The sequence below is a fragment of the Balaenoptera ricei genome, chromosome 15 (genome assembly GCF_028023285.1).
Source record: "Balaenoptera ricei isolate mBalRic1 chromosome 15, mBalRic1.hap2, whole genome shotgun sequence".
Lineage (NCBI taxonomy): Eukaryota > Metazoa > Chordata > Mammalia > Artiodactyla > Balaenopteridae > Balaenoptera > Balaenoptera ricei.
In genome coordinates, this window is record NC_082653.1 from 38,680,086 (window position 1) to 38,704,948 (window position 24,863).

Here is a 24,863-nt window from a genome sequence, read left to right on the forward strand (position 1 = left end):
GCACGGGAAGCTTACAAGGGCAGTAATGGAAGCAAGTGCCCACAAGGCCTCTGGTGAACGTGCCGCAATTTCAGCAAAGATGATTTTTCCAGGAATTGGAAATTTGTAAAACTTTAAGTTTTATACTTTTTACCGTAAATGTGCTAAAGCAGCAATGACAACTCGAGAGGTTTTGCGTCCTCAAAAAACTGGGGAGACTTGTCTAATCATTTATTGCAATAAACGGAAAGAAAGCAAAATCTGTAAACTTTTATGCATCATGTTTCACTTGTTATAGTCACCTGTTATGGACATTGCTGAAGTGGCAATAACTGATCTTTTGTGTATTTTTTTAATTTTATAAGAAATTAAAACACCCAAAAAAAACCTGATGTGCAAAGCCTCAAAAAAAGGTTAGGATTCTTTTCACCACATCAAGAGGTTGTCGAGCGCCAGTTTGAACCACCTAGAAGGGCTTTTCGTTGTTAGTATAAACCTTATTAAATCGACCCTGCTGGCTGGTGAGTCAGCTGCTTCCTCTCCCACCCTGGCCTTCTCCTGAGAGCCCCTGCCCGGCACATAACAATGATTTTTCCTCATAAAGCGAAGTCTGTGTTGCCATTGCTGAGGTTCAAATTACAATGCCAGTTCTCTTGGGGCTTTTATGGTGATGCAACTCCATTTATACTTTAGAGTCTGCTTGGGCTGGTTCACATTTACATCCAGACTTTCTGCTCCCAAATTTCTGCATATTCAGGAACTGGGAAGTTCAGAACAACTTTACCAAATCCCCTGGGACTCTTGGATTCTAGAAAGGTCTTTGTCATCAGATGGTGGTTGCAAGAGTTTTTTAAAAGGAGTTGTCCCAATTGGCTGAGAGCCCTGCCCATTTACTAGCTCTATGAAGACTGACTGTTTATTACTAGATCTTCCAAAGACGAGTCCTGCTTGGTGGCAGGTGGGACTGGCCGGCACTCCTGCCCTGCTGGCAGAGAAAGTCACTGCCTTACATTGATAATCGGGGTGAGATAACACCATTCTATTAGTGATCTGTGTGTTTTGTCACAGTGTTTCTAATGGTGACAACTGGATGGGGGACCTGTCGTTCTCACGGTTCACCCAGTGAAAACTGTGGCTCATTCTAGCACATAGGGAATGTGGCCCTTGGGACACTGGCCTTATATTGTTCAAATGGTTTGGCTGCCACATAGCGTGTGTGTGTGTGTGTGTGTGTGTGTTGGGAGGGGTGGGGGAGCAGAAGGAGATAGTGAGAGCCTCCCCCCCGACAAAGCTGTACTTTCCTTTGGCAAATCCCAGATGAAGTCTTAAAGAGTGGCACCCTCTCCTGTATTTGACAGGTACTAACGAGGAAAGCTAACACACACATACCCCCTACCTCCCCCCCCCAGCCCCGCTTCTCAGAAAGCAGTGGCCTTTTCTCACAGGAGTTGCATATAATTTTTTAATGTGTGAGATGACAAGGTATAGTGGAAACTATTTACCTTGGCATGTACTGTACATTTCTTGGGAGTTTTATGTCCGTTGCCCTATAGTAATAGCCTTTCCTATGTATGGGAAGCGCTTATGGCTTTTACCAGCCTGTCTGTCCCCTTTAAATTCTTTTCCTTTGGCCAGGCCCTCTGATCACAATGCCAAGATTTTAAAATTCGTAGTAATTGAGTTCCACATCACTAATATTAATAGCCATTGGGAAGCTCGAGAGAGAAAATAGATAGTAGTTATCTAACTGATTAAATGTCTAAGAATTCTTTGACTTTGAAGGGTACGGAGGACGTGTGAAGAGGCTCTATCTAGTGGAGGGTAACATGCTGAGGTTTAATGCTTTGGGACTGGGATTTGCTAATTAGTTATCTTGGGAATTTGGGGGCCAGTAGCCCAAGTGATGATTAAAAACCGGAGCGCTTTCGTTTTCAAATTCCCTAACATGACACCCTTTTATTTAGAATAAAAGTGGAGAATCTAAAATTACAGTTGTTGTAGTTAGTATTTGAAGCTTACCACTGCAATTGTCTATAACAAAAACAATTTTATATTCACTGTAATAACATCTATAAACTGGGCAGGGACTACCTGCTCCCTTTGGTACAGTGGCCATTTATATGACCTCTAAATGAATCCACCACCGTTTTCTGAAGGAGGTGGGCATTTGTGAAGCATTGCAAACCCCCGGGCTATTCCCAGGGGGTTGAGTAGAGGCGTGTTTAATACCTGCTCAGCTACACTTAATTGTGGAGCTGGTTTATATTTGTTGTCGTGGCACAGTGCTGTTACTGCTTAGAGCCTAAACTCCAATCAGCTTCAAATGGATCTCAGATATTTGATCATGAACTATTTCACTAATGGGAAACTTGGCTTAACCTACTGTGTGGAATGTCTTGAGAAAATCATCCATGTCTACATTAAGCAAAACCCAGACTAGGTCCACACGATCTCAAACCTAAAAAAATGAACGCCTGGGAAGAGATGCTAGTTTTAACTTTGAGGCCAAGATCAAATCTCAATTCTGGGGTCATAGGTTGGTGCATATGTGCCCGTAATTGTGTATGTTTGTGTGTTTCTGAGTGTCTTTAACGAATAATATAGATACATAAGTTGCTGCTAAGGAAAATAAAAAGTTACAAGGCTAGAAAGGAGACACCAAAAATATGATTTCCTTCCAAATATTTGCAGGAATTTTACTTAATTGCAACCAGAAGTCTGACCTGGAAGTGTAGTGTTTTGACCTCCTAGCTGTCTGGTTTCCTATTTGCGGTGTTTTGCTCTCCCCCAACTGTGAGAAAATCTATTTTACACGGTTTTAACCCTGTGTATTCTTAGAAACACTGAAGTAGGAATTATTCCCCTGGGGGAAAAGAAATGCTCATTATTTACAAGAATGACTCGTAAAGGTTTCTTTTAAATAGAAAACATTTTTGAAACACTTAACAAATCTTTCTGTATACGATATATTTGAAAATAAAACAGCTTCTAGATTTCCTTTCAAGGTAATGTGAAGTTTTGGAAGACTGTAAGGTTGTTGCATTGTGTAAGCTTATCCTTATTTTAGTAAAATACTAGTTAATAACAAAAGTGTACACTTTAGAAGTAGTCCTCTTGTGAAGAGGCTTTTTCATACTTTTTTTTTCTTTTTCCAGTTCTAACTTATTAAATCTTTTTTCTCTAGCCTTTTAGAAAAGTGAAAATTAGGCTGAATAAACTCTGGGGGCCTGTAGTAATATATGGTACTCTGATGGGCCAGAATACACCAATGACGTTTAATTAGGATATGTAGGTCTAGGAGGCCTACTGTTGAAAAACTATAGAATTCACACATCCGATGCTCATCACTGCATTTGCTGAATCTAGTGAAATGATGGACTGTTGTTTCTGTGTAGCCTTTTAGAATTGGCCAGCATGTCAGCCAGTCATTATTTCCCATTTGGAAAGTCTCAGACATTTTCAGTCAGAGGAAAGCATCATTCTTCCTACTTGATTTAGGGATTTAAGAATGAGAAACACTGACAGTTCCCATCCATTTAGCTGAAGAACATTTCGTCCCGTTCTCCTTTTTTTTTTTTTTTAATAATAACTTTCTTGAGATGTAATTCACATACCATATGATTCACTCATTTAACACATACGATTCAGTGGTTTTTATATATTCACAAAGCTGTGCAACCATCACCAGAATAAATTTGAGAACATTTTTGTCACTTTGTAAAGAAGCCCTGTACCCACTAGCCTTTACAATACCCACAAGGTATTGGGGGAACCACTTTCCCCCAATACCTTTCTTACCCTCAGCCTAGGGAACCACCAATTTATGTGCTGTTTCTATCAATTTGCCTATTCTGGACATTTCATATAAACTGAGTCACACAATACGTTGTTTTTGTAACTGACTTTTTAAATTTAGCATAATGTTTTCAAGGTTCATCCATGTTGTAGCATTTATCAGTAGTGTTTCGTTTCTTTTGTACTGTCAAATAATACTCTATTGTATGGATATGTCACATTTCATTTATCCATTCATCAGTTGATAGACATTTGGACTGTTTCCCCTATTTGGCTATTATGAATAATGCTGCTATGAACATTTGTATAGGTTTTTGAGTGGATATTTATTTTAATTTCTTACGAGTATATACCTAAGAAAGGAGTTTCTGGATAATTTTATACCTCTATGTTTAGTATATTGAGGAACTTCTAGCCTGTTTTCCAAAGTGGCTGCACCATTTTATATTCCCACCAGAAGTGTATGAGGGTTCCTTTTTCTCCACATCCTGTCAACACTTGTTATTACCTGTCATTTTGATTATAGCCATCCTGCTGGGTGTGAAGTGGTATCTCATTGTGGTTTTGATTTTTCCATTTCCCTAATGGCTAATGATGTTTTCCATCTATTCAGATACTTATTAGCCATTTGTGTATCTTCTCTGGAGAAATGTCTTCAAATCCTTTGCCCATTTTTTAAATTGAGTTGCCTTTTTATTAGTGAGTTGTTGTAGGAGTTCTTAACATATTTCAGATACAAGTCCCTTATCAGATACATGGTTTGCAAAATTTTTCTCCTCTTCTAAGGATTGTCTTTTCACTTTCTTAATGGTATCCTTTGAAACGCTAAAGTTTTAAGTTTTAATGATGTCCAATTTATCTATTTTTTTTTTCTTTTCATTGCTTGTGCCTTTGGTGTCACATCTAAGAAACAATTACATAATCAGAATCCACAAAGATTTACAAGTATCTATGTTTTTTTCTAAGACTTTTATAGTTTTAGCTTTTACATTTAGGTCATTGATCCATTTTGAATTAATTTTGTATATGATGTGAGGTAAGGGTTCAACTTCATTCTTTTACATGTGTATATCCAGTTATCCCAGTACCATTTGTTGAAAAGACTATTCTATCCCCATTTAATTGTCTTGGCAACCTTGTTGGAAGTCAGTTGACAATAAATAAGAGGGTTCATTTCTGGACTCTCAATTCTATTTCTACACGTCTGTCCTTATGCCAGTGTCACACTATTTTAATTACTGTAGCTTCGTAGTAAATTTTAAATCATCCTCCCATTCTTTTAACAGAACTATTTTCTCATCTTCCCAGCAGGGTTAAAGCTGGCATTTACTAGTCAGGATCAAGAATCTGTTTTATACCAACTTAGTTGGTATAAACTTCACTTTAAATTGTTATAAACACCTGACTTTTAATGAATTAATTAAATACTATTGAATCTGCCAAAGGATTTCTAGGGTTTTAGATTAAACTCTTTTACAGATGTATCAACTCTAATTATTCCATTTTAACTAAATCGATGTAGAGAAAAATGATTCTTGTTATAGTCAAGTCTTCATATTAATGGAAAAGCCTTAGTGAGTTCACAGTATTTGTAAGGTATGACTGGGGACACTCATGGGTCTCAATAACTCATTAAAATCCTTTACTTTAGGTTGTAAAGTTGACTGTGGGTTAAAGTCTGACCTCCTTTGCTTATCCGTCCAACCTCATCCTTCATCTCTCCTTTTCCTTCTGGGCACTCTGAACCCTAAGTCTCGGTCTACTCTACCAGGGTTCCCAGGAGCCAACAGGAGTCGCCTGTGGTTTTACACGAACATGAGTATGATGCCCTCCCATTCTCAATCCTCTTAGCAGAATCCTCCTGACGCTTCCAGACTCTGCTTGGATATTTCCCTTCCTTGGGGATCCCTCTCCTCCCAATTGAGTTTGTTACTCTCCCTTGTTTAATCAGACACACCCTTTCTTGGCATCCCCAGTTCCCGCACATGTCTTTGTTGTAGCACTTGCATTGTACCTGTTCTCCTTCAACTCTTCTGTCTCTTCTCTGTAGTAGGTGCACGAGCAGCATGAGTTGGATGCCTCTGGTTTGGTTATTACTATTAGAGGAACATCCAGCTTTTGACAGAATAAAAGAATGTATATTTCCTGTTCACACTGGTCCCTATAACTCCTGTCCTGAGATCATTTTCAGGGTCAGAAAGAGTAAGATCCCGCTCAGTAGAATGCCTCACTAATATGGGAAGGCTCCAGTGTGCTGCCAGCCTGCCCACTCTGTGATAGCTCATTGTCAGTGTGATATGTACTGTCATGTTTAACTTCTGTTATATAACTAACATAGAATTCCCAAAGATGTGCAGCCCAAGCTTGTTTAACCCTGTTGGCCTTACTGCCATTTCTAAGGATTTTTTTCTTTTTCCTGAGCTCAGTAAAGTTTTGTTTGTTTGTTTGTTTGTTTAAGAAAAGATGTGTTTTGAAAAGAGAGCAGAGAAAAAAATTGTCTTGCTCCGATGCCCTGGGAAGGGGTTTTATTGATGGAAATGAGCAGAGTGGAGGGTGCAGACACAGGTGGATAGGGAAGAGCTGGCCCTCAGAGCATAAGCTTGGGACCACAGGGCAAGACCAGGGGCGAGGGGTGATGACAGCAGGCATGGGCGGGGCTGGCACGTCGAGGAAAACCCTGAGTAGGGCTAGAGCTTCTTGAAGAACCTGGGCGCTGTAGAGCTGGTGGGAGAGGTGTGCCACTGAGAAAGGACGAAGACAACGTAGTAAACCAGCGAGAAGCGCAAGGCCAGGGAGGGGTGTGGGAGGGACGGTGCATGGCTTGAGGCAGAAGGAAACACATGTGTTCATGCCCTTGCTTGGGTGGCCATTGCTTTGAGACTCACACCTACCCCAGGACACCACTGGGATCCCCAGGACTCCCTGTCTGAGACTCCAGAGCCCTGCAGAGTGTCTAGTACCTTCAAATACCAAGGGGAAAGGCCTCTTATCATGTGGACCTTCTAATAAAACCAATTAAAGGTAGAGAGAAAGTTGCTATGAAAAGAGCGGAGAACTGTGTCTGGAAACATCTCAGATCTCAGTCAAGTGAGTTCAAGCGTGACCTTGAAAACGTGTGCATTTGGAAGGTGGTGATAGAGAAAGGGCAGGGCAGGAAAGTGGTTCTGTGGGAGGGTTAGGCAGGAAGCTGGGAGGTTTGGGATAATGAAACGTTATGGGAGGCTTTGTGGAGCCTCAGGGGATGGTCAGTTCTCAGCATTCAACAAAAGAAAAATATACAAGTCGGGCGAGAGTGGGGTTTTCATGGAATGATGGAGCAGTGTCTCCTCCCAGGGCTGGGTGGCGACCAGGATATGGTCAGGGTATACAGCTTTAGTCCTCGCCTGGGTTCGTCTGACCTTCTCCAGAGGCCCTTAGGGTGTCTGCCCATTGGTTTTCTACTCTTGCCTTCTCCATTCCTGGTATTTCCTTGATATTTCCATTTGTCTCGAGCTCAGCTATGTATCAATATTTAAACACGTTTTTTTTTTACCTGGATTCTTGTTTTTTGTGGGAAGGTCTCCTTTATCTCAGGCTGCCAGGTTCCTCAGATTCAGTTTTTAGTAAGGTGCTCTTTTTACTGCAAGCTGTATTATTTAATACTGGTGCACTTTTTACTCCATACTTAACAGGTTGGTAATGTGGCTTGAGTGTGCAAAAGGTATGTAATCTGTGTCTATACCTATCCCTATAACTATATCTGTAATCAGTTATATTTTCAACTTGGACTGCCAATAGTTAAAGAATCTCGAGGTGAAGTTACGATTCCTGTTGTAAGTATAGTAGTGTGCTTATTGAGGCTTCAGGAAGATAAGAGCTTTACAATCACCTGTTGGACCATTTTTGCTTAGGTTGCCTTTTAATCGTTATCTCCTCAGGAAAGATGATTCTAAAGATTATGACTAAATTTCACAACATCATAAAAAATACTTTTGCATTCTTTATAAAATCTTATTTCCAAAGTTAGAAAATTACCTAGAAAATCAAGCTTTAATCAAGATTTATGTTCTGGAGACTTTGGAAGAAGGACTTTCTTTGAAACACAAATATTTAAAAGAAAAAAAGTGCATCCTTTTTTAAGATTCTTGAATATTTTCATCAAATGATGGTGCTTCTTTTTAAAAATTAAGCCTTCTTTAAAAGAATCTTCACTTTCATTTTGTAACTTAGAAATTTCAAATAAGCACAATAGAATCATACAACGAACCCCCACTTATCCATCAGCCAGTATCACATTTTTAACATATAGCCAATGTTATTTCATTTATGCTTTTTCTTGCCCCCTCCCCCTGATTTTTTTAAAGTAAATGCTGAATATCGTATTATTTTACACACAAATGATTCAATATGCACAGCTCTAAAAGATGAGGTTGTTTTTTTGTTTGTTTGTTTGTTTTTTTAAATGATCAAAGTGCCGTTAAGGAAAAAAAAAATTCTTGATGTCATCAGATATATAGTCTGTCTTCAGAGTTCTTTGAATATCTCTTCAATTCTTTTATAGTTGGATTGTTCAAATCAGGGTCCAAACAAGGTTGGTCCACACACGGATTGCATTTGGCTGATTCTCTTTACCCTAGATAAATATCTCTTTGAACCTATGGTGACACCCCTCCCAGTTTTTGTTTTTTTTTTCTTGCTGTTTACTTGTTGAAGAAACTGGGTCAAGTGTCCTCTGGAATTTCCCACATTTTGGGTTTGGCTGCATCTGCATGGTGATGTTAACATGCTCTTCCAGCCCTGTATTTCCTGTAACCTGGTGGTGAGGGCTTGATGAGGTCTGGTCCCCTGTTGTTGTTTCTTGTGCAAGAATCCTTTGTGGTGGAGGGGGTGTACTTCCCACTGCATCTCACTGGGCAGCACGTGATGCCTGGTTTTATCTCTCATAATCTCATATTAGCAATGTGTATACGGTGAAAATGGAGTTTCTTATGATATTTTTATCAATCAGTATTTTTGATTGGTTCATTTGATATTTATATTATCAGTAAATATTGTGTCAGCAAAACAAAATTTAAAAGACCCCTTTACATATTCTTCTGAACTTTGCCGATAGCATCCATAGCTGGTTCCTTTTTTAACCTGAGCCTATATGAGATCTGGTTTAACGTCTTAATTAAGATCATAAGTTATTGCATACCTATCACTTTAATATTTTACACATCAAAATGATGTAAATTTTATGTTAACTCTAAGGACTTGTGGAAGATAAGAAAAGGAAAAGCATGTGGTGGTTTTTTTTTTTTCTGTGAAAAAGTTTATCTGCAGGCAGTTAAAAAAGAGAGAGAGAGAAGAAAACAAAGAAGGCATGAGAGCTGTTCTTTGAAATCCTCCAGAGGTGCGATAATAATAGAGCTAATATGCATTGGCTTCTCATCAATTGCCTTGGTAGTTTGAGCCTTGAGTGCCTTAGAAATTAGCTTTCTCCCCATGCCTCTTCACTGTTGCTATAGTATTCTTGCCAAAGGCCTATCTGTTGTGTTTAAGGAACTCGTGTAATTTCTCTCTTATATTCACTTACAGACTCGAATTTTGTTTTTGTCTTCCAACAACTCTGTAAAGTACCACCATTACTCTAGCGAGACTCTTGCTACTGATTTCATTATAACAGACAAGTAAATCAACAAAATAAGATTTAGAGCAGTGACTTCCAAACCTCAGCTGTGCATCACAATCCCCTGGAGCTTTTTTAAAAGAATACAGTTCTCTGGCACCCACCTCAGATCTATACATCGGGTTCTCAGATGCAGGGGATACAGGAATCCTATGCATTTGTAAAAGACCCTAGCGTTGGAGATTCAAATTCCTCGAGTGATTTAGATATGGGCAGGGAGCTCATGCTTGGGAGTTGGAAAGACTCTAGACCAGTAGGTGGTCACTTGAACTTCACAGTGGTTTATTTGATAACTGGAAGAAACAGTAGGATTGATGATAAACTTTGGGCATATTTGGTGTTTTCATCCATGGCTTGAGTGAATGCATCAAAAATGGCAAAAGGACCTAGCACCTTATAAAATGGGATACAAATCCCAAGTGACGGTGACAATCCTGAGAGGAATGTTTGTTACAGACAAATGCTGACTAGCAAACATAGAACAGAAAACAGACTACGTCAACACAGAGGAGAAAGCAGTGACCGCATGTCATGAAGGACAGAGCCACAGTAAGGTCCTAACAGAACTCAGTGAGGCAGTGCCTGTCGAGAAAGCCAGCACGAGCCTGGGGAACGGGAACAGGAGTGTGGTCCCAGAGGGACAAACAACGGTTTGCCTTTACTTCAGTAGTTTCCCCTGACACTCCTGTGCTGCCTCCTGCTCCTCCTGTTTGCAGAGTTCCTGGAACAGATGTTTGTCTTTTTGTGCCCTCTTTCTCACCCTCATTCACTCTTCTACCATGAAGCCACCTCAGAAGTGCTGTCAACCACCTCTTAATTGTCAACTCCTAGTGTTTTCTACTTCCACCTTTAGTAATGCATTTGACCTTGAAACTCTCTTTACCCTTAACTTCCAAGACCTCACTCCCATGGTTATCCCTTTTCCCGTCTGACCACTCCTGTGGGCACCTCTTTCTCTGCTGACCCTCATCCTCTTTATTTCTCGCTTGGCATGCTCCACCATGGACCTCTTTGCCCTTTGGTCAGAGTTGCCTCAGTATATATCTCCAGACATCACTTCTCCTCTGAAGTCCACACCTTATTTCCATTTGCTTCCCAGACAGCCGCTCCCAGATATCTCATAGGTCCTTCTGTCTAAAGCTTGGTTCATTGTCTTACCAATTCTCCCCACCCTCCCTGTTCCTTAGCAAGCCCCCATTCACCAAGTCAACAAAGCTGGAAACACCGTCGTTGGAATTCACCCTCTCTGCACATGTTGTTTGTTGACCACCAAACCTGTCTCTGCTTCTGTCTCTGAAGTGTCCCTTGAATGTGTCCCTTTCTCATTAGTTCTATCACGACCAATAATCCTCAGCTTCCCCCACTTGGCTTGTTGTAGCTTCTACCAATTTTAGCCACTCTGTGCCATTGTGGAAACGTAGGCCCATGTGCTACATATTCTGATTTTTCAAGTGAAGCTGAAAATACATATTTTCATGTAAACTTGCCCAATCCTTAAAATGTCTGTAACTAATTAAAAAACTTTCATAACACCACGTGCACCTTCATAGGCCACTAGTTTGTGATTTTTGATTTAAACATAAGATAAAAATATTATAAGAAAATGATAATGTAAGTGACTTTGTTGTCTTTTGGCATGGGCAAAAGCTTTATGTCAGAATTTCAAAACAATATATGTGTTTGACTAAATAAAAGTGGAAAATACTTTGGCAAAATAAAAAACACTATAAACAAAGTTAAAATATAAATGATAATATAGGAAGAAAACATGTTCAGATAAAAGGTTAATGTAATTATTGTAAAATTATGCTTACAAATCAGTGAAAAAAAATAAACTAAAAAAAGCTCTGCACCCTAATAGAAATGAACAAAGGACATGTAGAAATACAAATGTATCTGAAATAAACTTTGTCCTTACTTACAGTTAAAGAACTGGAAATTAAAAAGCCATGAGCCGTGAGCATTAACCAACCTATTAGGCAGGTAAACGCTGATTGCTCAATGTTGGTATGAATATGGGGAAATGGACATGATGTTATACTCTTGGTGGGAATGTGAATTAGAATTTTTTTTCTGGAATGGAATGTGGCAATATCACATCAGTCAGAGTTTCAGCAGGATCCCGGCAAATTAGGAAAAGAGAAAATGGATTCATCATAAGAAAAATCAAAGTTCCAGAAGAACAGTGAAAAAGGCATTGGAGGCGGGAATTAAAATGAAAAAGACTGACAAATTTCTAAAATGAGTGAAGGATGTATTCTGTGATTTAAGAAATCTCAGCAGATCCCAGCAGGATAAATTTTTCAAAAGATCCTAGATATATTGCAGTGAATTCCCAAATGCCAAAGACTTAAAAGAGATCTTAAAAGCTGCCAGAAGGAAAAGACAGATCATCTTTTTAAAATCAATCAATTAATTAACAGCAAAAATATAATCCAAGGTACTGGAATGATTTTTTTCAGAGTTCTGAGAAAAAAATAATTGTCGACCTAGGATTCTATATTCTGTGAAGTTGTTTTTCAAGACTGAAGGTGAAATAAAGGCATTTCAAACATAGAGACAACTGAAAAAGCTTGCTACTCACAAAGTGTCATTATATGGACTTCCAAAGGCTCTTCTTTAGGAAGCAGGGCATGATCCCAGGAAAGAGGCCGGAGGAGCAGTCAAATGTGAACAAAGAAAATGATAACTATGTGGGTGCAGCAAAGCAACAGAAGTGAATAATTTATAGGATTTATAAAAATCAAGATAAAGCTAAAATCCTGGAAAGCATTGGCAGATACGTAGTGGAAGAGGGGCATGGGTGATTAGTTAAAGCATTCGTAGGTCTTGACTTTTTGGAGGGGGGTAAAAAGGTAGACTAGCTTTAGACTTGTTAGGTTAAATATTCATTTGAAAAATTATAGTGTGACACTGCAAGAAGGAAGAAGGGAAATGGAAAGAAGGGAGGAAAAACAAATAAATCAATCCAAGATGGCAGTGAAAGAGCTTTAAAAAACAAACAGAGAAAAAGTGAAGCAAATAAAAAAACAATAGCTATTAATCCATATCTATTGATAATTGTGGTCAAATATTTTAAAGACTAGATTGTTAAAGATTTTATTCATGTGTTATTTATAAGAGATATTCCTAAAACATAAGACTCGAGAAAAGTCAAAAGTAAGAGGAAGGAAAAGGGTATACTAGACAAATACCACTGAAAAGCAAGCTGGAGCAGGTATATTAGTATCAAATCAAAAATATTTAAGGCAGAGAACATTACTAAAGTTAAAGAAGACCACTGACTATTGAGTAAAGGTTCAGTTTATGTTGAACGTATAAAAATTCTAAACCTCTGTGTACATAATACAGTTCCTAAAAATATCATGCAAAATGGACAGAACTGAAAAGAAATTGATAAATCCACCATCATAAAGAGAGATCTTAACTCACCATTCTCATTACTAAATTGATGAAAAGATAAGAAGGATATGAAAGATTTGACCAAAACAAATAACAAGCTTGAACCAGTGGACATATTTTGTAGCCAGAGAATGCTCATATTTATCAAAACATACAGAGAACATTTACAAAACTAGATCACATTAGACTGTCAAGCAAGCCTCAAAAAATTTCACAGAATATGATCATGCAAGATAAATCACATTCTGGGGACTTCCCTGCTGGCACAGTAGCTTAAGAATCTGCCTGCCAATGCAGGGGACACGGGTTCGTGCCCTGGTCTGGGAAGATCCCACATGCCACAGAGCAACTAAGCCTGTGCGCCACAACTACTGAGCCTGTGCTCTAGAGCCTGCAAGCCACAACTACTGAGCCCACATGCCACAACTACTGAAACCCGCGGGCCTAGAGCCTGTGCTCCGCAACAAGAGAAGCCACCACAATGAGAAGCCCATGCACCGCAACGAAGAGCAGCCCCCGCTTGCCACAACTAGAGATAGCCCACACGCAGCAACGAAGACTCAATGCAGCCAAAAATAAATAAATAAAATTTTTAAAAAAAGATAAATCACATTCTCTAATTTAGAAATTAGTAACAAAGGGATACTTTTGGAAATTAAAAAGCATATTTGTACATAATATGTGGGACAGAAGGGAAATCTGAATTGAAATCAGAAAATATTTAAAGCGAATGATAATTAAAAGACTACTTTCCAGAAGTTGTAGGGCATACCTACATAGAGCAATTTGTAGCTTATATTAGAAAAGGAAAAAGGCTGAAAATGAATAAGTTAAGCATCTAGCTTAAGAAGTTAGATAAAGAACAAATTAATAAACTCAAGGAAAATAGAGGAGAGAAATAAAAGAATATAAAGAAATTATACAGAAAATGTATAGTAGAAAGGATTTTTAAAATAGCTCAAATTAAGTTTTTTAAAATAAATTTTCAAGAATAAAAGTGGTCAAAATCAAGGGTGAAAAAAGACGAAGAGAATTACTAGAAGTAGAAATACTAGTAGTGAAAAAAAAGATGTAATTAGATGTCAGTGGAAATTAAAAGACTAAAGACTATTAAGAACAACTTTATGCTAATAAATTTGAAAACTTAGATGAAAGGAAAAAAAATCATAGAAAAAGATAAACTGCAAAGTTGAGCTAAGAATAAAGAGAAAACCTGAATAGATTCAATTAAACAATTTAGACCAATACATCAGAAAGTACCAGGTCTGGATATTTTACCAAGGAATTCCCTCAAAATTTAAGAAATAGGTAATTCCAGTTTTATATAATTGAATAAGAGTTAACATTTCCAACTCATTTTATGAGGTTAGTATAATTTGACACTAAAACCAGATAAGGACAATAAAAGAGAGGAAAATTACAAGTTAATTTCATTCAAACGTAAAAGCAGAAATCCTAAACTAAATGTCAGCAAACCAAATTTGGCAATGTAGAAAAAAATCATGACATCATGCCAAGTTGGTTCATCATTAGAAAGCCTGTTAGTAGTATGTACAACATTAATACGTTAGAGGAGAACAATGCATATGATAACTAGATGCAGAAAAAGCAGCTGTCATTCATGATAAAAACTCTTGGAAAGGTTAGGATTCTGTCTATAAAAAGTCTACAGCAAATATTGTTCTCAGTGGTGAAACATTAAAAACATTCCTTTTATAACTGAGAGCACCACAAAGATGCTTACTACAATATTCAATAATTACTGGAGGTTCCAGCCCAAACAATAAGACAGGGAAGATAATACAGATGAAATATTGGAAATAAAGAACAAAAGGGTCATTTTGGGGGTAAATGAATACATAGAAAAGTCTAAAGGATATATGCAGACTAATTATTAGAATTAATAAGACAATTCCATAGGTTTTTCAGCTGCAGGTCCATACACAGAAATCAATTACAATAGCAGACAGTTGGAAAATGTAATTTTTAGGAGCTAACATGTACAATGGCAACAATAAAAAAAATAGGAAGTACCTCATAATAAACCTAATAAAGTATGCAGTAAATTTATATAGAAAAATGTTAAACTTTATTGAAAGACATTTTAAAAGTCCTTAAAAATAATTGGAAGATCTACCATGTTAAGTGCATAGGAAGTCTCATTATCATCAAGATGTTAGTTTTCTTCACCTTGATCTATAGATTCAAGGCCTTTCTAATCAGACTCCCAACAGGGTTTTTTTATGCAGCTTGACAAGCTAATAATTAAAAGTTCTATGACAGCATGGAGGGCCAAGAATAACTCCAGGTAATCCTGATGAAGACTAGAAATAGTGTTGGGGAGCAGGAGAGGAACGTGCACTCCTGGATATTAAGATTTATTATAAATAAAGCTCAGGTAATTAACACAGTGTGCATTGACTGATAAGTCAATGGAATAAAATAACTCAGAAAGACAGGTCTATGTATGACAGAGCTGGCATTTCAGATCAGTGGGGACTTTCTATTGACTATTCTATTGGTTATTCATTGGGGTAAGAATGAAAGTGGATTCCTCACAGATACCATACACAAAGTCAATGTACACAACATTGAGATTTTTTTTTAAAATCAGATTATAGGGCTTCCCTGGTGGCGCAGTGGTTGAGAGTCTGCCTGCCAATGCAGGGGACACGGGTTCGAGCCCTGGTCTGGGAAGATCCCACATGCCATGGAGCAACTGGGCCCGTGAGCCACAATTACTGAGCCTGCGCGTCTGGAGCCTGTGCTCCGCAACAAGAGAGGCCGCGATGGTGAGAGGCCCACGCACCGCGATGAAGAGTGGTCCCTACTTGCCACAACTAGAGAAAGCCCTCGCACAGAAACGAAGACCCAACACAGTCATAAATAAACAAACAAACAAACAAACAAATAAATAAATAAAAGAACGTGAATTTCTAAAAAAAAAAAAAATCTGATTATAAAGCAGCATTAAAAAATCATGTCTCCATCTTTGTAAAAAGAGAGAATATATATGTGAGTATATATCTTGAGAAAAATCTGGAGGGTATCAAAGTCAAGGTGACAAAGTGACTATCTCTGGGTGGTTGGATTGTTGATGATTTAACCTTCTCTTTATGCCTCCTTTTTTTTTTTTTTTTAATTTTATTTATTTTTTTATTTTATTTTTGGCTGTGTTGGGTCTTCGTTTCTGTGCAAGGGCTTTCTCTAGTTGCGGCAAGTGGGGACCACTCTTCATCGCGGTGCGCGGGCCTCTCACTATCGCGGTCTTTCTTGTTGCGGAGCACAGGCTCCAGACGCGCAGGCTCAGTAATTGTGGCTCACGGGCCCAGCTGCTCCGTGGCATGTGGGATCTTCCCAGACCAGGGCTCAAACCCGTGTCGCCTGCATTGGCAGGCGGATTCTTAACCACTGCGCCACCAGGGAAGCCCTATGCCTCCTTTTTGTTTAGTTTTTTTTTTTTTAATACATTAAGTATACATTACCTTTAATTTGAAAAAAAAAAAAATTTCATTTTCAAGTTTTTCCCCTATTTTTACTAGTTTAGTCTTCTTTTAGATTATTTTTTAGAATTCTTTTTGGCAACTTCCAAACTGCCTCTTCCCTTCACACACAAAAATAACATTTTCATTGTGATTTTGGTTGGAATTGTCTGGTGCATAATAGGCACTCAGTACGTTTGTTAAATAAATAAATACGGGAACAATTCACATCTTTATACCGGTTAGCCCTTCCAAACAAGAACATGGTATGTTACTCAAATCTTTTCAAGTCCTTTTTTTTTTTTTTTAAATTAATATAAGCTTTGTGATTTTTTGAAATACAGATCTCACACATTCATACAATTATCGTTTTCTAAAATAGTATAATCTTTCCATTTTTCCCCCACCTTGAGTCAAACCGTTAACTGTATATCTTTACCGTCAGGACTTAGAAGTGTCAGAAAGATGATTTAAACGTAGATAAATACATCCTGTGTAGTGAGATTAAGGACCAGGGTTTATTTAGCTTAGAATAAATGACTGTATTGCAGCTGAATGCCTATCTCCAAGCACGTGGTAGTGGCCAGCTTTCCTTCAGCTCTGCCAAAGACAGGACACAAGAAAATGAACTTCAACTAAAGTGTGAGCAATTCAGATTAGAGATTGCAAACTGGCAGTGCGAAGCCAAAGCGGCCCTCACAAACATTATTTTGGACTGCACGGCATAGTTTAAAAATTTGAATTCATTGCTAATTTAAAATTTGGGACATCTCACATAAAAATTTAGATTTCCAGCTTTTCTGGCAAAGCTTAAAATCTGGTACCCTGCACCCGAGTTTCCAGCGGCAGCTGACGGCTGGAGTTCAGTAGCTGCTGCCCCCTTTAAACCAGGTGTGTGCTTTTTCCAGTTCACCTCTGTCAGAACCCAGCCCTTTCCTGTTACCTGCCTTGCCCCTTAAGCATTTAAGTGTGCAACCTCAATTCAAGTGGTAAAGGAAGAACTGAGCTGTACACGCATAGGCGTGGCATTTTTCATTCAGCCTTTCAGTATTGTTTTTAAAATATGGTTTAAACGAAATTGAGTTATTTGTAGCGAGGTGGAGGGACATAGAGTCTGTCATACAGAGAGAAGTAAGTCAGAAAGAGAAAAACAAACACCGTATGCTAACACATATATATGGAATCTAAAAAAAAAAGGTTCTGATGAACCTAGGGGCAGGACAGGAATAAAGACACAGACGTAGAGAATGGACTTCAGGACACGGGGAGGGAGAAGGAAGGGTAAGCTGGGACGAAGTGAGAGAGGCATGGACATATATACACTACCAAATGTAAAATAGATAGCTAGTGGGAAGCAGCTGCGTAGCACAGGGAGCTCAGCTCTGTGCTTTGTGACCACCTAGAGGGATGGGATAGGGAGGGTGGGAGGGAGACGCAAGAAGGAGGGGATATGGGGATATATGTATACATATAGCTGATTCACTTTGTTATACAGCAGAAACTAACACAGCATTGTAAAGCAATTATACTCCAATAAAGTTGTTAAATAAATAAATAAATAAATATGGTCCTAATAAGCGGGAAGTAGAGTAGGTGACTTCTCAGAGATCTTTCTTGTCCTGTGAGTCTGCGATCCTGTTGGAATAAATCCCATGGTTCAAGAACTCTTTTTCTCAATGTACATGGTCATCAAAGCTGCAGTGGGCCCTGTGCAAGACAAGGAGCCCACAGAGGTCATGCTTCATCTGGCATCCTCGTCTTGGGCACAGGAAGTTTGACAGCTATTGCAGAGGGACCTGCTTCAACAACCAGCAGTTCAAACAACTAGCTACCTCATTTAGAAGGTTTGTTAAAACTCTGTGTTGCTTTTATGCATAGTTATGTAAATGTGAGTGAAGGATTTTGTAGGTAACTTTGAGTTTTATAAGTACTCAGTATCACATCATTCCCATCATTACCGTGGGGACCATCGTTTTGAATATCATTTCATCTGTGCTTGAATGTTATCTAATCATGGTTTTCATATTTAATGTTAAGGGCATATTTTTATAAACAAAATAGTGGGAAAGTGGTATGTGAAAGAAATCTAAAGTGATAGTTTCTCAGTATGTTTTATTCTAATTTTTGTCTGCCCTGAGAAGCTTTCTCATTCAGTGTTAACAATCTCTGATAGATCCTGTAGATAATAAAATTAATAGCACATGCGGCCCGTGGTATTACCTACAAAGTCAGTTAGGTTACAGGTAGAAAATTTGTTTTTTTCTAAGTAAATTTGGCCTCAAGTAATTATTTTGTTCACAGGTTTGTTTTTTTTTTTTAATGGAACTAACCAGTTTGCCCATTTGTTTTGGCATCAAATAGACATAGCTTTATTGTGACTCAGAGTCCAGTTCTGTCCTTATTTAAAGACATGAAATGTTATCTCAAGGGAACTTTTTTGGAGTCTCTAAATGTCTTGGGTAATAAGTGAAACTTTTAGCCCAGGATCAAATATTCCACTTACCCACCCAAATTGTTTCCCAGTTGTGGTCTTAGACTAGGATCCTGTGTGTGTATTCTTAAACTTAGGACAGGACTCTTGTTTTTTGGTTCCCACAGAACAGTTTCTTTCTACAACCCCACCGACATCAGCAATGGTGAAGGTCGCACTTAGGCCTACAAAATGTTTCAAAGGGCTCCATAAAGGCTTTTCAAAGACGGTGTCTCATACTTAGTTTTTCCTTTATGTTTCAAGAGATGGCATCAAGCTTACAATTTCTCTACCCTTGACTATCTGATAAGGACTGGTATGACTTTCCGAATAGGCACAGTTTCAGAAGTCATGAGTTATAACTTCATTTCTCCTGAACTAAATAGCTTTAAAACACACATATTACCCATCTTTTAAATATATTATATGTTCCTGGCCTAGTCTAGCACCAAGACATTGTCAATACTTGATAGGTATCAGACCCTTCCTTCCTACTGTCTTATTAAATCTCACCCAAGTCTTCAGCTAGTGAATGAGCACTGACTCATGACCTCAGACTGGAGAGTCTCACGTCTGAACTGGTGCACAGTATGGAGCTGCTTCTAGTTCAGCCCATAGTCATCTGATTGCCACCAAGTGCCCTTTCGTAAAACAAATGTAGACCAATATGAGACCACTATCACACCTGCTTAGGTAAGCTTACCTTTGCTGAAAATTGAAGTATCTATAAATTTAAGATTTGGTTTCTTCGAAATCAATTTTAGGACTGAATCTTCATGTCGTGTGTGTTTCAGACTTCGAATTGTAATTATAGCTTTAGTCTGAACCTGCAATCTCCTGCAGCAGCTAAAGAAGCCATCAAAATTAATAAATGACTGGCATTCTAAAATAGCATGCAGGTTGAAAATTTGTATTTAGGCAACTGAGATTTTTTCTTTAAAGTTCAAATCCTGAATGGGGGTCATTCTCCAGAAAAACTAGCCTGATCTCTTTAAAAGGTCAGTTATGGAAAAAAGGAAGAGATTATTTTATTATTCTAGGTGTAAGAGACATAACCAGATGTAATGCATAACCTTTGGTTGGATTCTAGTTCAGGAGGAAAGTCAGTGATATACATTTTGGGGGCATTTTGAGAATTTGAACATGGACTGGCTATTTGAGCAATAATGTCATGTCAGTTACGATCATAGTATTTTGTGATATAGGAGAATGTCATTGTCTGGGAGTCTGTGCTTGCATATTTAGGAGTAAAACGTCATGATGTCTACTCTGAAATGGTATAGCAAGTGGGTATATGAAATATGATACAATATTAACCATTACTGAGTATAGATGGTGGGCTTTTGGGTGTTCATGGCACTGTTTTTCCTCTTTTCTGAGTGTTTGAAATTTTTCATGCTTGTGCGTGATGATACTAAGGAAGCGGTCACCTCCGGGAGAGAAGTGTTGTGGGACACAGTATGTCTTGCTGAGGCTACCCTGTGGTTTGGGAGAAGGCTTTGCTGGAGGGGAGCCATGAAGTGGTGGGCGGAGCCCACTGTGAAGGGTGCTTACCTGCCCGGCTGTCCAGGGGCTCAGCAGGCTGACCCAAGGCAGTTTCCCAGGCTCCCCGTGAATTGGTCTCCTAGTCGCCGTGGGAGAGGGCTTCCCACCATGATGCACTGGACCACAGCTTCCCCTTGGCAGTCTTGGGGAAGCTCAAGTCATGTTGGCCAGGAATCCCCTGGAAAACAAGGGAAGCTGGATAGTTTTACAGTAAAAACTCCATGTTGGATATTTGCTCTTAGTGTCTTGGGACTATGAAATGTAACACCCCAAATAAACGACCACTCCCTTCAAAAGTATTACTCATTGGAGCACAGTACTACTTAAAACTAATCTATTGCCTTGCTAAGCCAGGATGGAATTTGTTCAACTCATATTTGATTTTTTTTGTTTGTTTTTTCCCTTTCTATTCATGAAATCTCTGAATTTCTAATAAAGCCATTTGGAACAGTTTATTTTAGACAGAATGTGAAATGAAATAGTAGCAGAACCCTGTCCTTAAAACATGGACCACCCTTTCTTTCTCTCACAAATATTACTGACCCCTGCCTCCTTTTTTTCTTGGATACTTAATGTTTTTTGGTGAAGAACAAAAGGAAGTACATGTGGTAACAAGTCGTCATCTGCGGCTTCATTGGGGGTTGCAAGGTTGTCTGTAGAAAGGTAGCCGGAAGTGCAACAGCTCTTTATAAAGTACGGAATGCGGGAGGCACAGGGATGGGAGACTTTTGGGGCTGCTTGGGGACCACGGGAGACGATGGCCTCCTGCTGTTACTGGACATCTCATGACATTAAGCAATGCAGAAATATAAATTATTTCTAGAAGTAGACATACCTGAAGACTCCTGGTGGAAAGGTGCTTCCACTACAAAGCAGTCCTCTCTCTAACCCCAATCTCTTTCTGTGGCTACAGACAGTTTTTTCAAATTAAGGAGGCCCACAGTAGCTCAAAGAAAACAGGCATCCTTAAGTGTGATTTATAAGTGCCTCTGGATCTTGGAATACTATTGCCATGTAGTTTTCAGATGAATATCACTTTATGATTTCCATTTTGCTTCTTCCCCCGCTGGCCCTGACCCTGGTTCCGGGCACTTAGAACATCAGCGTTGCAAGCTGGTGCCCAAGAAGGGGAAGCAGAGGGCCTCCTGGATTCTTTGCCAAGCTGCTATTTAGCTTTCGAGAGTAGTGCAGCTTTACATTAACCCTGGATAAGTACAGAATCTCAGTAGCCTGCTCAAGTCTGTGAAGCCAATTTCATTAAAGAGCAAAGATAATGTAGTCTTTATCACTGCCTATTATCTATGTATAAATGAAGTACAACTCCCTAAGCATTTCAGTTCAGTATATTTCAACAGCAGTGAGTTTCTTCGTTTACATATCAAAATTAGTTTGCCATAAGAACTGACATAAATACTTCTTGTGTTTTCTCTCTCTTCAAGTTTCTCTTTAAACAATAAGGTTTCCTACAGCCAGTAGAATTTGAACTAAGCAGGTGCAAATCTCTTTTACATGGTAAACTTACCATTTCTCTTATAGGTGCCATTCGACAGGGTTTTCCACTAAAACCATAACAAGACACCAGCTGAGGAATGATTGCCTTTAACATAATCCTGTCCGGTAGGGTGGGGGACAGAAGAGGAAAGATTTCGATAAACTCATTTCTCCTAGTAATGTCAGTAGTAAAACAGTCAGAATTTGACTTATACTGCTTTATTTTTCTATAGGGGAAAGTGTCCTACTGAGACAGCTGACCAAGCAGGATTTAGTTATTACTCAAGTTGTATCTCCAGATACCAGGCTTCCTGAGCTCGAGCTCGAGCTTTCCTAGTCGACTTCAGATTTAGCCCCTTCCTACTAATAACACTTTATCGCTGGAGATTTTGTACAGGGAAAGGAGTTTTGAAAATCTGAGCATGCCATCGGACTCTTGACCACTTGGAACTATAAGCATTAAGTGTGATCCACCGGCAAAGGCAGAATGACTTCGATATTGCATTTTTGTTGTTGTTGTCAGTCCTTTGGAAGACTTACATGATAAGTCATTACTTTGAAAATCACCTTTCTTTGTGTGTTTGTAAATCCCAAATTGTTAAGGACTCCTCTCTCACCATCCCCCTCCCCCAGCAGTAGGACAAATAAACAGATGTGGATGTCACTTCCACTCTCTCGGTGACCTAAGGGCTGAAGTATTTGTTTTAAAGCACTCAGAATAATGCCAGTGGTGTGCATATTTTGTTTGACACTTTAAGCAGAAGAAAGCCACATGACCAAAGTGCAATCCACTTCAAGTATGTTAGGAGAAAATATATTTCATCTCAGTAAATGTGGAGATTATCCCATCATTGATGTCACTGTTATTTCGAAATCCCCGTGACTGAAGCAGTTGTGCTGTCAGAGCCGTAGCTTGTGTAGACAGAACATCAAGTCTGTGGTCACTGATGTTCTGGATCTGTCTACGAGGGTGACAGAAGGATACTTGAATGTAAAACTGGAAACTTTAATTGTATTCTTTATGTACAAGTTATTTCAAAACAGTCATAATGATAGTCTTTGGAGAATCCAGTGGGCCTGGAGACCACCTCTTTTAACTCCTGGACCTTCCAATTTCATGAATAAAATACTGTCTTTAAGAGTTAGCAATTTTCTGAGGTTGTTTTAGGACCTGGGAACCCTCACCAATCTTTGGTGGGCCTTTCACTTCTGATTCTTCCACCAAGTACTGGACTGTGTTAACCGGACGTTTTTACTTGATTATTTCAGGAGAGTCATCAACAGAGTAGTTTATACCTGGAGGGGGGCTGGAAGGAAGGAAGGAACTATGCTGGTACTTCCTGTGAGCCACCTGAAATTCCACTGCCACCCTGTAAGGTGAATGGTAATGTCTCCATCATCACAGATGGAATGCACTCCTTTGGACCAGGCTTCTTTCACTTAACATCATGTGTGTGAGATTCAGTTCTGATATTGCCTCTAGTTGTAGCTTATTCATTTTTAGGGGCAGAGTAGGATTGCACTGTGTGACTATTACCTCCTCCCTTTTTTTCAATTAAAAATTCTACTTTTGATGGGTATTTGCATTGGTTCCAGTTTGGGACTATTGTGAAAAGTGCTCTTAATGTTCTGTGTGTTTATGCTTAAGTTCAGCTTTCGATGTTGAAAGAAGCTGTACCATTTCATGCTTCCACCAGCAGTGCATGAGAATTCCCATTTGCCCACATTAGTGCCAACACTTGGTGCTCTTGGCCTTTTTCAGTTTGGCCATTCTGGTGGATTGGAGAGTTTTCTTTCCGCCTCTTCTCTTTTCTTGGGTTGGGGGGGAGGTTCATGTCCTATTTCTTTTCATCTCATCCTATATAAAGGCTTTACTGTACTTGAATTAGAATAACTTATTTACGGGCGAAATACACCCATCTTCAAATAGGTATTAAACTCTTCTTTCTGTGAGCTGATAAGTAATGAGCATCAGAAGGTGGCCAAGATTGGTGCACCAGCTCAGCCTGAATTAATCCTCCAACCTGGAGGGACTGGTTGTTAGGCCTGTTTGGTCAGACCTCATTTATTCCAATTTACAGATAAAGTAACTGAGCTGCTTCAGGGACTGGAGGCTATTCCAGGTGCCGTGGCCGGGCCTCCTGGAAGAGCTAAGCATACACTGTTTGTTCACCCCTTCCTCTAAGCGAGGCCCTCTACGGATTCTCTTCATCTTTTACTCACTAGGTAATCATTGAATGCTTACTGGATGGCAGGCACTGGGCTGGGCCCGTGGGATTCAGTCACAAACAAGCTTATTATCTAATGCTGTCTTCTTTCACTTTACAGGTTTTTGTTTTGTTTTTTTAATTTTTATTGGGGTATACTTGATTTACAAAGTTGTGTTAGTTTCAGGTGTACAGCAAAGTGATTCAGTTACACATAGACACATATTCATTCTTTTTCAGATCCTTTCCCCATATAGGTCATTAAAGAGTATTGAGTAGAGTTCCCTGTGCTGTACATTAGGTCCTTGTTGGTTATCTATTTTATGTATAGTAGTGTGTGTATGTTAATCCCAAGCTCCTAATTTATCCCTCCCCCTCCACATTTCCCCTTTGGTAACCATGGGTTTGTTTTAGAAATCTGTGAGTCTGTTTCTGTTTTGTAAATACGTTCATTTGTATCATTTTTTAAATTAGATTACACATATGAGTGATATCATATGATATTCCCTTTACAGGTTATGGCTTTCAAATCACAGCCTACTTCCTCAAGAGAGGGATACGTCTCCGCTGCCTCGGGGGCTCACAGAATGCAGGTGAGAAGCCGATTTCTTGGGTCGTCAGGCATTCTGTACAATTAACGTGTCCTTAGAGAAGGGGTGAAAACTAAGGAATGAAGATTCCTAGTTGCCTCATAGCCTTCATGACACTTAGTATTTGCAAGCACTTATGATTATTTGTGTTTCATCTTGCACTGTTTACTGCCTGCCTGAGCGCAGTGAGTGGTGCCACGCTCCACTTTCCTTTCCTGCTGCATCTCAGCACTTTCCTTGAGTTTCCAGAGA

At 39.1% G+C, this 24,863-nt stretch overlaps 1 protein-coding gene across 1 annotated transcript in view; it reads left to right on the forward strand.

Moving 5' to 3' along the window:
• Positions 1-24,863, forward strand: part of SLX4IP (SLX4 interacting protein) — a 185,469-nt gene that overhangs the window by 133,915 nt on the left and 26,691 nt on the right. The window contains 1 exon segment of the mRNA XM_059897822.1: positions 24,537-24,614. Within this exon segment, the coding sequence (XP_059753805.1) occupies positions 24,537-24,614 (78 nt within the window).